Source organism: Canis lupus, chromosome 18, assembly GCF_011100685.1.
Source record: "Canis lupus familiaris isolate Mischka breed German Shepherd chromosome 18, alternate assembly UU_Cfam_GSD_1.0, whole genome shotgun sequence".
NCBI classification, from domain to species: Eukaryota; Metazoa; Chordata; class Mammalia; order Carnivora; family Canidae; genus Canis; species Canis lupus.
Genome location: NC_049239.1, coordinates 22,955,816 through 22,968,531, shown reverse-complemented (window position 1 = coordinate 22,968,531; position 12,716 = coordinate 22,955,816). Strand labels below are relative to the sequence as shown.

The following is a 12,716-nucleotide window of genomic DNA, read 5'->3' as shown; positions in this document are numbered from 1 at the left end:
AGGAGAGAGAATAATTTAGCAAATGAAGATGAGATCTTGTTTGTAAAACAGAATATAATAAAATTTATGTAGATGAGATCTGGTCTCCTTTGAATATAAAACAATAAACCACGTTGTCTTTTTTTTTCTCTAATTAAAAATAAAGATTTAAAAAATTGATTATAAAACATTGTGATAGAAATATGGCATATCTGTCATTTGTTCAGTAAAGTCAGAGTTTTCAGTAAAATTCATGGAGCACCTGTTAGGAGCAGATTTATACTTACATAAAACAAAAGAAGTGAGTGGCAGGCTTTATTATGTGAACATGTCATTGGGAATTCTGTGATTGTAAAAGTTGGGAAAAATTTTAATGTGTAGATTTATATGTTTTTAAACTTGACAGAGGAAGGATTAAAAAATGATTGGAAGGAAATAAATGGTAATGAAAAATGTGGATAGGATCTATGAAAAAAATGGAAAGTAATGTAAAGGTGATTAAGTATAATTTTAAAATCCAATTTGCCTTACATTCTTGAAAATGTGCATATGTATAACTGTAAAATATGAGTAAATTATAAGTGGCTTCCATTCATAGAAAGCTACAAGAGGCTAAAATCCTTATGAAATTTTGTTGTTTGTACACAAGATTTAATATACTTAAAGCATTTCATATTTATTTTTAAAAAGTATTTTTTTCCTTTCCAACTCAATATATAGGTGATTATCTTAATTCCAGTGAGCATCTGATTGAAATAAAAATTCATAGCTTCCAGCGTATGTAATGAGTTCATAAAGTTTAGGTGACCTTTGGTTTTTACTAATGGATTTATTTCTTTAATTTTTAAATGAAATAAGAGGGCAATTCAGTAAGCTATTTGCAAACACAGCCTAATTGGAACTATTAGATCACAGGCTACAAGAGTATGTGACAGCTCAAGGTGTGTGTTAATCATTCAAGGTATAAAAGTTGAAATTTGCCATATGAGAGGCAGTTCAGAAGTGTTAATGCATAGCATATGTAAATTCAGTTTATTGATTTGGGATCCTTCTCTCTTTGTATGGCTGTACTAGAGTACAAATATATTTTCATGTCTGTGTTTTTGCAGTAATTATTTTTTAAAGTTTTGCTTTGATGAAAGCAGTTTTCTGGTTTTGGACTGCCTTGACAAATATCAAACTATGGTTTTATCATTTGATCCTATTTTTTGAGGATTTACACATGTTATTGCTAGTACTTGGTGAATATTATTATGCTTTAAGAAGGAAAAAGTTTGTGTTTAGTGTACATTTTATGAGGTTTGTTAATGGTTGGTGAATTATGCTGCAGAAATTATAATCCACACACTTTAAGAGAGGACATATCCATCCAACTTCTGGGTGGATTGTTTTAAATAAAATTGTTGTACCAAGTTGCTAAGCATGTCATCACAGTTCTGAGGAATGCTAATGTCCTGTTTTTAGCCAAAATAAATTGTGCATTAATATGCATAGCTAAAGATGTCAACCACAGTGAGCCATCTGTAGCCAAACTGAGTAACTGCCTCTGTGGAGGAGGTCATGTGGCTTGGGCAATCCTTGAAGAGCAGAACACATAATCTGTTTACAAGTGATAGCTTGGTGTCCTCTTTATAATAGGATACATTATGTTATTATATAATGCATGTTATATGATTATATTTTCTATGGCATTCAAAATAATGTAAAACATGAATAGCATATTCAGTAAATATTTGAAGATAATTTGATGAAAAATAGGGGAAAAGCTGAGAATAATTCATGAGAAGTGGTCACTTCTTTTGAGTCCATGTGAGGAGAGGAGGGAAGAAGAAATCATTGGAAAAAAATACGAAGCACTATCTGAGTCTAAGTACTGTGGTTCAGACTATGGTAGGAAGAGTTGAGAAAGGGCAGACCTTGGAATATTAAGTGGTAAAGGAGAAAATTCAATGTGCATCCTAAAGATGGGTAGCATTCAGGTAAATAGAGGAGGAATGCACATTGGGCTGTGTGTCATGACCAACGTGAGGGATAATGAGGATACTGCCATGATGGAGTAAATGGTACAGGTTGATGTCATAGTCTTCAGAAAAGTTTAGTTGTTATGCTTTCAGAAGTTAAGAACCCACCAGGTTCTGGGACACCTGGGTGGCTCAGTGGTTGAGTGTCTGCCTTCGGCTCAGGTTGTGATCCCAGGGTCCGGGATCAAGTCCTGCATTGGGCTCCCTCTGCCTGCATCTCTGCCTCTCTTTCTCTGTGTCTCTCATGAATAAATAAATAAATCTTTTTTTTTTTTTTTTAAAAAGAACCCACCAAGTTTTATTGTATTGGGACAGGATGAAAGCATGACTGAAGAAAATCTATTTAACAGCTAATGTGAATGGTATGAACATCAGCAAATATAAATTCCTAATATTGTGTTATTCTTTTAATGTTCCATTATTCCAAACACTATGCTATGTTGAGCAGAGATTCCATTATAAATCTTTTCAAAAAATATTTATTCATGAGAGACACAGGAGAGAGGCAGAGACATAGGCAGAGGGAGAAGCAGGCTCCCTATGGGGAGCCTGATGTGGGCCTCGATCCCAGGACCTGGGGATCACGACCTGAGCTGAAGGCAGACGCTCAACCCCTGAGCCACCCAAGCATCTCTCCATTATAAATCTTATGTAAATTTTATATTTAAAATTTTCAGTTTGGAGTACATTGAATAGTGGATGTTAGTCATTAGGCCTTCTGGACTCTTTTGGGAGAAATTTCCATTCTGTTCTGAAGCTAAATAGATTAATAACAGTTCTGAGCAAGAATATACTTTAATTCTAGAACCCTAACATTTGCCAACTCACCTCAATGCTTAGATGTATTGAGTTATCTTAAATTATTACTGAAGACACTGATTAGTAGTAACCAATCAAAAGTTTGAACAACTGTTTTTGAAAGTGGCAACATTAATTAAACTATGTGAAGTTCACAACCTTAAGTGGTACCTCTTGAAACATCTAAATAACATATTTATGATTATCCCTCAAAATCCTTAGCTAATGAATTTGTCTAACTATATATCATAGCTCTGATAAATAAGAAAGGTTCAACAAAGTGGAACCCAGAGGATCGGATAAGCAGGGAAGTGTGCGATAGTAATTATATTACAGGTCTGCATTAGAATACACAGTGACCTCAGAAGGAGCAAAAGTCCTGGCTGACCAGTCTCTTACCCCTTTTATGTAGCATATTAAATTAGAACAGTGAATGAACAACTTTATGTATTTCTTTTGCTCCTTTCCAAAGAACTTATTTAATTAGAGTAGCTCATTAAAACAATTGTGTCTCCAAAACTTGAATTCCATTTATGCACTTTTTGTAGGTAAGACTATGAGTGGGGAAAACAAAAGATAACTATTTTTCCTTTTCTTATATCAACTCAAGAATTTAGGAATAGGTGAAGCATGACATTTTTCTAATAAAGTTGGATTCTTTCATTTCAATGTTTATATATAGAAGATAAGACTTCTTCCTGGACACGTTGATATGGTTGTGGGCTTACCTGGTGTTGTTTCTTGCATTTTGCCCATCATTTATCAGGTGGATGCGGATGATTATAGTGTAATGTTAGGGAATAAGTGCTAGTTATTTAAATTTTTTTTTTTTTTAATTTATTTGAGAGAAAGAGCATGTGTGTGCATGAGGGAAAGAGTATATGAGTGGAGGCGGGGAGGGGGACACAGCTGCACAGGGAGCCTAATGTGGGGCTAGATCCTAAGACCCTGGGATCATGACCTGAGCCAAAGGCAAATGCTTAACTGATTGAGCTACCCAGGTGCTGTAAAAAGTGCTAGTTATGACCCAGGCACTCTAATAAGTGCACTTATAACAGATGCCCCAATTAAGTGCTAGTTATGGGAGGTTGTTTATGAAATATTGGTGGAAGGCTTCTGTGAATCAGCCTTGTCCTTGGATATCGTTTGACTCCTGTGGCATGATGAAGAAATGATAAGGACTAAAATCTAAGATCCTTGTTCATGGTAAGGGTAGAATGAAGACCCAATCATGTAGAAATAGGAGAACCAAGTGTATAATAGACATGGATACCAAATGGAACTGGCAGCAAGTGTCTGAGGCAGTGATGGTAATAAATTCAGGTTCATTTCTCCTCAGAAATAAGTGTTTAATTTTGGAAGTGAAATGAGGCAGTAATTGCCTCTAGGCAGGGAAAATATGTCTGTTTAGCAGGTATGGTGATTATGAGAGACTCAATTTGACTCATAATGAGGAGAGGTTGTCCATCGCCAGAGGTATAGAGTTCTAGGGAGAATGGCATGCAACCAGAAAATGAAGGGAGAAATATGTCCTACAAACTGTGTAAACAATGGCAATTAGTAGAGTAAACACAGGAAGGCTGTAGCTTGAAGAGCACAAACATTTTGAGTTAATTTATTTAATCTAAACCAGCTCAAAAACTGTGGGCATGTCACACTTAAAGGATTAGTTAGACCCCAGGGTGTCAGTGAAAAGACTACTACCAGTAAGTCCTCACCATCTTTTGGGGGATATAGACCAGGAAATAGAAGAATGATGGAAGTGGTTGCATTGTATATTTCAAAATTATATATTTTGAAGTTCTTGCAAAATATTAACTTCATTTCACAATTCTGGAAGAGGCATAGTTAAAGGTATGAGAGGAAGTAGTTGGAGTCCACCCCTTCTGTGGTTGGTTGTTTGACACAGTTACCCTTTTGTGAGGGTGTAAAGTATCTGGACAAGTGAGGGACTTTGGCTTTGGAAATGTGAAAAGATGAATGGGAAACTACCTTTCACAAGCAAACAGACACCCTTGTGGAGTCACTGAGAATGCAGTGAAAATAACACAGCATTTCTGACTCCGATGACTGAGAAGGAGAAGGCACTGTTACTGCCTACCCGTTAGATGCCTGCGCAGAATTGTGGAAGGCACGGTCCACGGTAAAGTACAAGGTGGTTCCTGATGTTGGGGGCGGCTTGTGGATTCTCATTTTCTCAGTGTATGGGAAGTTTGCTTTTGTTTTTATTTTCCCACTTGAATCAGGGAATTGGAAATGCTTCTGTTTTCAGTGCTAGATTGTTAAGCGCTGAGAAAAAATCATTTCTAGTTTCAGTGGATTTGGCCAGTAGAATTAAATATAAAGGAGGCTCTTTCTAAAAATTCCTAAGAGGATAAAAAGCTTTTCATATTGTGATCGCTACAGTGATTTTAACCTGTGTTCTAGCAGGGAGGAGGAACATTGAGGGATCAAAATGTCTTTTATGTGTTGTTTATCAAAATGAAGAAAATGTGGTCATTAAAAGGACAAAAAAGATGGAGCAGTGGAGTTTGTTCAAAAAAGAATGAAGAGAAAAGCAGGATTCTCCTCTATGAGGAGGCAGTGACTTGTGATATCCACCTCTCTTCCTAACTCTCCCTTGTGTCTTTATGTGGAAACAAGAGTCATATATATTTATAAACCACAAGGAGACATTGGATTTTGGAACAAAGGCAGTACAGAATGTGTTTCCCAGTGTTAGTGTAAATCATGCATTTGATATGCTGTGGTAGCGTTCTAATTTTACAGTGTTGAGAGTGCAGTGAAAGCCTAACAGCTAGCTACGCATGAAGCTCCAAAGTTCACATTGCAGAGAGACTTACAATTTTACTGAGAAAACCAAATGAATCCAAGGAAGTATTCAGGAGGGAGCATGGAAGGAAGTTTCCTAGCAGGAAGAAAGGAAAAAAGTAGTCACCACAGTAGTATCAGATTCTTACTATGTATCTGTAATAACCTTGAAGCTGTATGTTAACCTGTTTCTTGTCTGACTTCTCTACTATGATGTAGTCTCCAGGAGGATGGAGATTTATCTCTTTTATTCAGTGCTATGTGCCAAGTAGAAGTTGTTCTATAAATACTTGAATAAAGAAATGAATAGGTTGGCTCGGGTCCCTGGGTGGCTCAGTCCCTTAAGTGTTAGACTCTTGATTTCAGCTCAGGTCATGACCTCAGAGTCATGAGATTGAGCTCTGCATCCGCTCTGTGCTCAGTGGGGAGTCTGCTTAAGATTCTCTCTCTCCCTCTCCCTTTACCTCTCCCTTCCACATGCGCGCTCTCTTTCTCTAAAATAAATAAAACCTTAAAAAAAAAAAAAAGAAATGAGCAGGTGGGGGTGCTTGGCTGCTCAGTCAGCGGAGCATGAGACTTGATCTTGAGTTGTGAGTTCAAGCCCCATGTTGGGTGTAGAGCTTACTTAAAAAGAAAAATGAAAAAGAAATAGGTGAATGAATTTTGCATCTGTTTTGGTTATAACACTTGTCAAAAAGATTAAAAGCAATTAACTATAATGTATGCAGGTCACTAACCTTAGGAGTTTATAATTTAATGTGGTTAATGTAGATGCATATCTCACAATGTTTTATAGGAAAAAAAATCAGTGACAGAGCCTAGGTAAAGAATTATGTTTTTAATTATATTTTCTTTTGTCTGGCTGCATGATTATGAGCTATTATGGTACCATTTAAGGCTGTGGAAAAAGACAAATGAGAAAAAATGAATAGTAGAACAGCAGAAGTTACATTGACAGGAGGGGAGATGATTGAGTAGGTAGTTGGAGACTTATGGAGGAATTTCTGTTCCTCAAGAAGCAGGTAAAGTGGAGTGAAAGGTTCCATCTTACTTTTTGTCATGGTGCTTGCATAAGTAGCATTTGCTTGTGTTTTGGGATTCAAATATTTATATGTACAAAAATTTATTTTGTGAAATGCTTTAAGCATACAGAAAAGTAAAGATAAGAATATTAAAAGTGCATAGATACTCAGCCCTTATACTGGAAAGAAATGTATTAAACACCCAAGTACTTTTTATTTGTTTTTATTTTATTTTATTTTTTTTCTTTTTTTGTTTTTATTGAAGTTTGATTTACCAACATATAGCGTAACACCCAGGGCTCATCCCATCAAATACACCCTCAGTGCCCATCACTCAGTCACCCTATCCCCCTGTCTACCTCCCCTTCTACTACCCTTTGTTTGTTTCCCAGAGTTAGGAGTCTCTCATGGTTTGTCTCCCTCTCTGATATTTCCCACTCATTTTCTCTCCTTTGCCCTATAATCCCTTTCACTAGTTCTTATATTTCCCGTATGAGTGAAACCATATGCTTGTCCTTCCCCGATTGACCTACTTCACTCAGCATCACGCCCTCCAGTTCTTTCCACGTCGAAGCAAATGGTGGGGATTCGTTGTTTCTGAGGGCTGAGGAATATCCCAGTGTATACATAGACCACATCTTCTCTATCTGCTCATCTGTCAATGGACACCCAGGCTCCTCCCACAGTTTGGCTGTTGTGGACATTGCTGCTGTGAACATCAGGGTGCAGGTGTCCCGGTGTTTCACTGCATCTGTATCTTTGGGGTAAATCCCCAGCAGTGCAATTGCCGGGTCGTATGGTAGCTCTGTTTTTAATGTTTCACATTTTTAAGCAGAACTACATCTTGTTAGAATTGACCATCTCTTTAACTTTCTCCAAACAAAAGTTTGCTTTCCATGATATTGCAAAACAAGCCGTTTTATACCGGTGCATGCGTTTAAATGATTCAGTGTGCTTTTTTATTTTAAAGCCATTTTAATGATTAAGAAAAAGATTCAGTAAGGTTTTTATTTTTTCTTACCAAAAAGGTTTAACAATGTAAACTGTTAAATGGCAGAAGTTTTTAAGAGTTTAGGAAAGGTTAATTCAGTTCTTTTCAGAAGGAAATTGTTTGCAAGTAAGGAGCATGTTTTTTGCCAGCCTAACACTTCATACTTTTGTACCATGGAAAACTGTTCTCATACCTCTGTTCCACATATTTCGTTTTTCGCTATACAGACTTCTGTACATAGAACCTCTGTGCTAAACTGATATCATTGTTACTTTGAGGGGAGAAGAGTGGATCATGTAGAATTTGACATTCTAAATTACTTTGGAAATATTGAAAATTTTGTATAATTGTATATTATTTTGGAATTAAAAAGGTAAATGTTAAACATAGATACTTTTAAATTATGATCTCAAGTATCAAATTCAGTATCTCCTTTTTATAATTGATGCAGTAAGAAACCAGCAGGCATTTAATTGTATACCTATGTTTATATATGTGATATATATCTCACATCTATACATATCTCACCAGCTGAATAAGTGTACTGTTTACTTATATTGCTCTTTCTAGTATATCCATAAAATTATAAGGAAGAATATTTCCTCTGTTAAATCATGGTATTATTTATGATAATTTGAAGACGTGCCCTTTTTTTTTTTTTTTTAATTTTCTTAACAGAGAATGTTCTCTTTCTTACCCAGTGTGGTTAACAATTTTTGTTTTACCACATTTGATTATGTTGCCTCGGAGGGGAAAGTAATGCTCTGCTAATTTAAGAAATTTAGCAATGTGTTAAAAATTTAACAGGCATTATACCAGGTTGTATACCTAAAAACTATTTATGAACCATCAATAGAGAAAATATCTAATGAAACTAATTTATGGAATCTAATATGTTATAGCTCATCTTTTTAATGATACAATGTTTCCTATTTATGGGGGTACAAACTTTCAGTAAATCAAAGGCAAAGAATAACAAAATTAACACTAGAAAAAAATACAAGTATGTTTATTTTTACTTTTTTATTTTCCTTAAAATATAGAGTGCTTATTAAGTCTCTGAGATTCAGTAATTATATTTAAGTGTCATTAACATTATAAAATTTTTGATACAAATTAAGGAAAATAAGTTGATCTATTAAAATATAGATGATGAGAGCAGCCCAGGTGGCTCAGTGGTTTAGCGCCGTCTTCAGCCCAGGGCGTGATCCTGGAGACCTGGGATCGAGTCCCACATCGGGCTCCCTGCATGGAGCCTGCTTCTCCCTCTGCCTGTGTCTCTGCTCTCTCTCTGTGTGTCTCTCATGAATAAATAAATAAAATCTTTAAAAATATATATATAGATGATGAGTAACATAGTTTCAAATGATACCATGTGTTTTTAAAAATGTTTTTGTGTCTTTATATTGTTACTGTCTCTGACCATTATTTTATAATTATTTCTAGATAAAAGAGTGGCTCTGTTTAAACTGTCAGATGAAAAGAGCTCTAGGAGGAGATCTGGCTCCAGGTCCATCATCACCTCAGCCCAAACCGAAGACTGCCCCTGTTACTCCTGCATCAGCTGTGAGCAAACCATCCCCACAGCCACAGCAGAGTTCTCCAAAGAAGGATCCTATACCCAAACCGGATATCTCAAAGGCACCTGAGTCTAAGAAGCCCCCACCCCTAGTGAAACAACCAACCATTCACGGTTCTCCCCCACTTGTGGCCAAGCACCCTCCTGTGGCAGAGTCCTCATCCAAGCCAGCCCCTCCCAAAGAGCCTTTGGTCCCATCGGAGCAGGCCAAGGTCTCCACGGCTGAGGATAAACCAAAGCAGCCCAAGACGGTAAAACCAGCCACAGACGTTGTGTCTTCAGCATTAATAGCAGCAAAGCCTGATACTCCAAGCTCTAGAGTGCAGTCAGAGGATCAAGAGATAACAGCCCCTCCTCTAAAAACAGACACTGCCAAACCGTCGCAGAGTTTTCCACCAACAGGAGAAAAAGTCACCCCAGTCGATTCTAAAGTCATACCCCGACCTGCATCAGATTCAAAAATTATTTCACATCCTGGGCCTAGTTCAGAGAGCAAAAGTCAAAAACAAGTGGATCCTGTTCAAAAGAGGGAAGAACCCAAGAAAGCACAAACCAAAATGAGTCCTAAGCCAGATGCCAAGCCAATGCCAAAAGGGTCACCTCCACCCCCAGGCCCACGACCTACCACTGGCCAAACTGCCCCCACATCTCAACAGCCCCCAAAGCCTCAGGAGCAGTCGAGACGCTTCAGTCTGAATCTGGGAAGTATTACGGATGCCCCCAAATCACAGCCCACGACGCCTCAAGAAACCGTGACTGGAAAACTCTTTGGGTTTGGAGCTTCAATCTTCAGCCAGGCATCAAATTTAATCTCTACAGCAGGCCAGCCTGGGGCCCAGTCTCAGAGTGGGCCTGGGGCCCCAGCAAAGCAAGGCCCTCCCCCTTCGCAGCCACCTCCTCAGGGGCCACCCAAATCCACAGGCCAGGTGCCCCCAGCGCCTGCAAAGGTTATACCTGTGAAAAAAGAAACAAAAGCTCCAGTGGCTGAAAAATTAGAGCCCAAAGCTGAACAAGTTCCAACTGTAAAAAGAACAGAAACAGAAAAGAAGCCTCTGCCTGTCCAGGATAGCAAATCTTCAGCAGCTGAGCCTCAAAAGGCTGTCCTTGCCCCCAAATTGGAGGAAGCCTCCAAACCAGAATCAACTTGTCCTCTCTGCAAAACTGAACTCAACATAGGTTCTAAGGATCCCCCTAACTTCAATACTTGCACTGAATGCAAGAATCAAGTGTGTAATCTCTGTGGATTTAACCCTACGCCACACTTGACTCAGGTAAGCAATTTATATATTACTTATGGATGTAAATATATCATGTTTATGTGGAAATATTTTGGTAGCTGAGTTTCTGAGCCAAAAAACCTCCCCCAAACAAACCCATGTTTAGCAAAGAAGGCGTATCAATATTGGTGGCATAGTAAAAGTTTCAATTACTTATTACAGGCTTCATTTCTTACTAGAAGTTCATATACTTTGTTTTTCTGGGTTATGCACCAGAATTAAGAATATGAAATAAACTGACAATTTAAAATAACAATTATCCCAGTCCTTTGTGAATTAAAGACTTGTAGCTTTGGAGTACTATCTGATTTTCACTTACGCCAAGTAGGAGTTGTAATTTATGGTTCCCATTATCTTCAACCTTCCTGCCTCTACTGTCTTAGAGAAAGTTCTGGTTGCTTGCCGATCCATAAACAACAAGAGCTCTGTTATTTTACAAAAATTAGTATAAGTTAATAACATTACCTCCTAGAAAATACTGGTTCAAACTTATTATGTCTAGACTTCTTATAATTCTCTTTGAGCTGTTATCTGTACTTCAATAAGAATGTGCAAAGAACCCCCCAAAAAGTACACAACAAATCAGATACATGGGTTTCAGTGACTAATGTCAAGGAACTGTGTTTTTTAATTTAATTTTTTTTTAATAGGACACTGAGACATTTTCTCCACACTGTAAATGACCAAAATGCAGATGGGCAAATTTCTACCTAATAGTGTTATAAAAGAATGAATCTGTAAACATTAGTAATCTGTTAGGGGCCGTTAGAATATTTGGATCTTGGAAACCTGGGGGGTTAAATGATTGTTGCTGTCTTAGATGCTTAATAAACATGGGATTGAATTTTAACTGATTGTTCATTGTTTTTAGACAAATCAGAAATACTTAAGGATTACTTTATTGCACTCTCTTTGATTTTGTAATTCATTGGAATGGAAAAATTGAACAGATTTTAGTAACTATACAGAAGAAGCTTTAGCGATTCCGGGTGTGGTTTTGAGTTAATCTTTTTAAGGACAAAACCATATATAATTTTTATTTTTTTACTTTTAAAAGGCATTAGGTTGCTTTGACATAATTATCACCATGTGAAAGTGCTATTTTTACAGACTTAAGCAGATTTTTATCCTCTTTATCTGTGATGAATAGAGTTAACTAAGATCCGTTTTAAAGGCAGATAAAATTTGGTTTCCCTCAGCATTTCATGAGTGGTAACAACTATAATTATTACTTACAGTGGCTTGGATTCAATGCAAAAGCAAAACAAAAAGCAAACCTTAAATTTCTCCCATATATTTAGAAGAGTTGTTTTTGGTTTTGTATTCATGAAGCAGAAAATTTTGGTTTTACCAATACAATTGTATTTATTTCATAGACTTAAAAAATTGTACCCTTTAATGAGGAGCCTATGGTGTCAACATAGTGCAACACTGAAAACAAAACATAATGTCTACATTTAAAATGTATTTAGGGCACACTGAAAAAAGGTGTGATGCGGAGGGAGGGCTTTGTGAGTATGTGTACATATGTATATGTATATATTTGGACCATAGTGATTATGGGAATCTAGTCAGTGTTTGGAGGTATGAAATGAGAGCCCTTGGGAAGAAAGACTGAACTCTTTAGGACAATCTTTGGTTTTCTTTGTGTTGGTAAAATTTTATTTGGGGGAGGAGGATGGTTAATTTGGAAAGGAGGTGTTTTGAATAAGGCACTGAATTACCTAGGCTGTATGTACGAAATTTCAATAGTTTGAAAATATAAGGGGTCTCAAGAATTTAGGTGGTTTAGGTGAAGTCCTATTTTAAATATGATCGGTGGTATTTAGACTTACTATTCAGAATATTCTGCTGTGTGGTAATTTATTTGATTTTGGGGGATCCCTGGGTGGCTCAGCGGTTTGGCGCCTGCCTTTGGTCCAGGGCGCGATCCTGGAGTCCCAGGATCGAGTCCTGGGTCAGGCTCCGGGCGTGGAGCCTGCTTCTCCCTCTGCCTGTGTCTCTGCCCCTCTCTCTGTCTATGTCTCTCATGAATAAATAAATAAAATCTTAAAAAAAAAAAAAAAAAAGATGTGATTTTGGAAGATGTTTCAGAGGTGAAAAAAAAAGAAAAAAAACTGGTGTAACAAAACCAGTTGGCTAGTGTTCCTAGCTTACCTGAGCTAATCCATATGAAGCCGTCAGTTGGGACATAAGGCCTTAGTGATCTTCCGTCTGTAGGTAAGTACATCGGCTGAC

At 37.2% G+C, this 12,716-nt stretch overlaps 1 protein-coding gene across 2 annotated transcripts in view; it reads left to right on the top strand.

Annotated features, from left to right (window-relative positions):
- PCLO (piccolo presynaptic cytomatrix protein) overlaps positions 1-12,716 on the top strand; it is a 389,747-nt gene that overhangs the window by 17,760 nt on the left and 359,271 nt on the right. For both annotated transcript variants that reach the window (XM_038562845.1, XM_038562846.1), the window contains exon 3: positions 9,069-10,472. In XM_038562845.1, the coding sequence (XP_038418773.1) occupies positions 9,069-10,472 (1,404 nt within the window). The remainder of the gene's footprint in view (positions 1-9,068; positions 10,473-12,716) is intronic.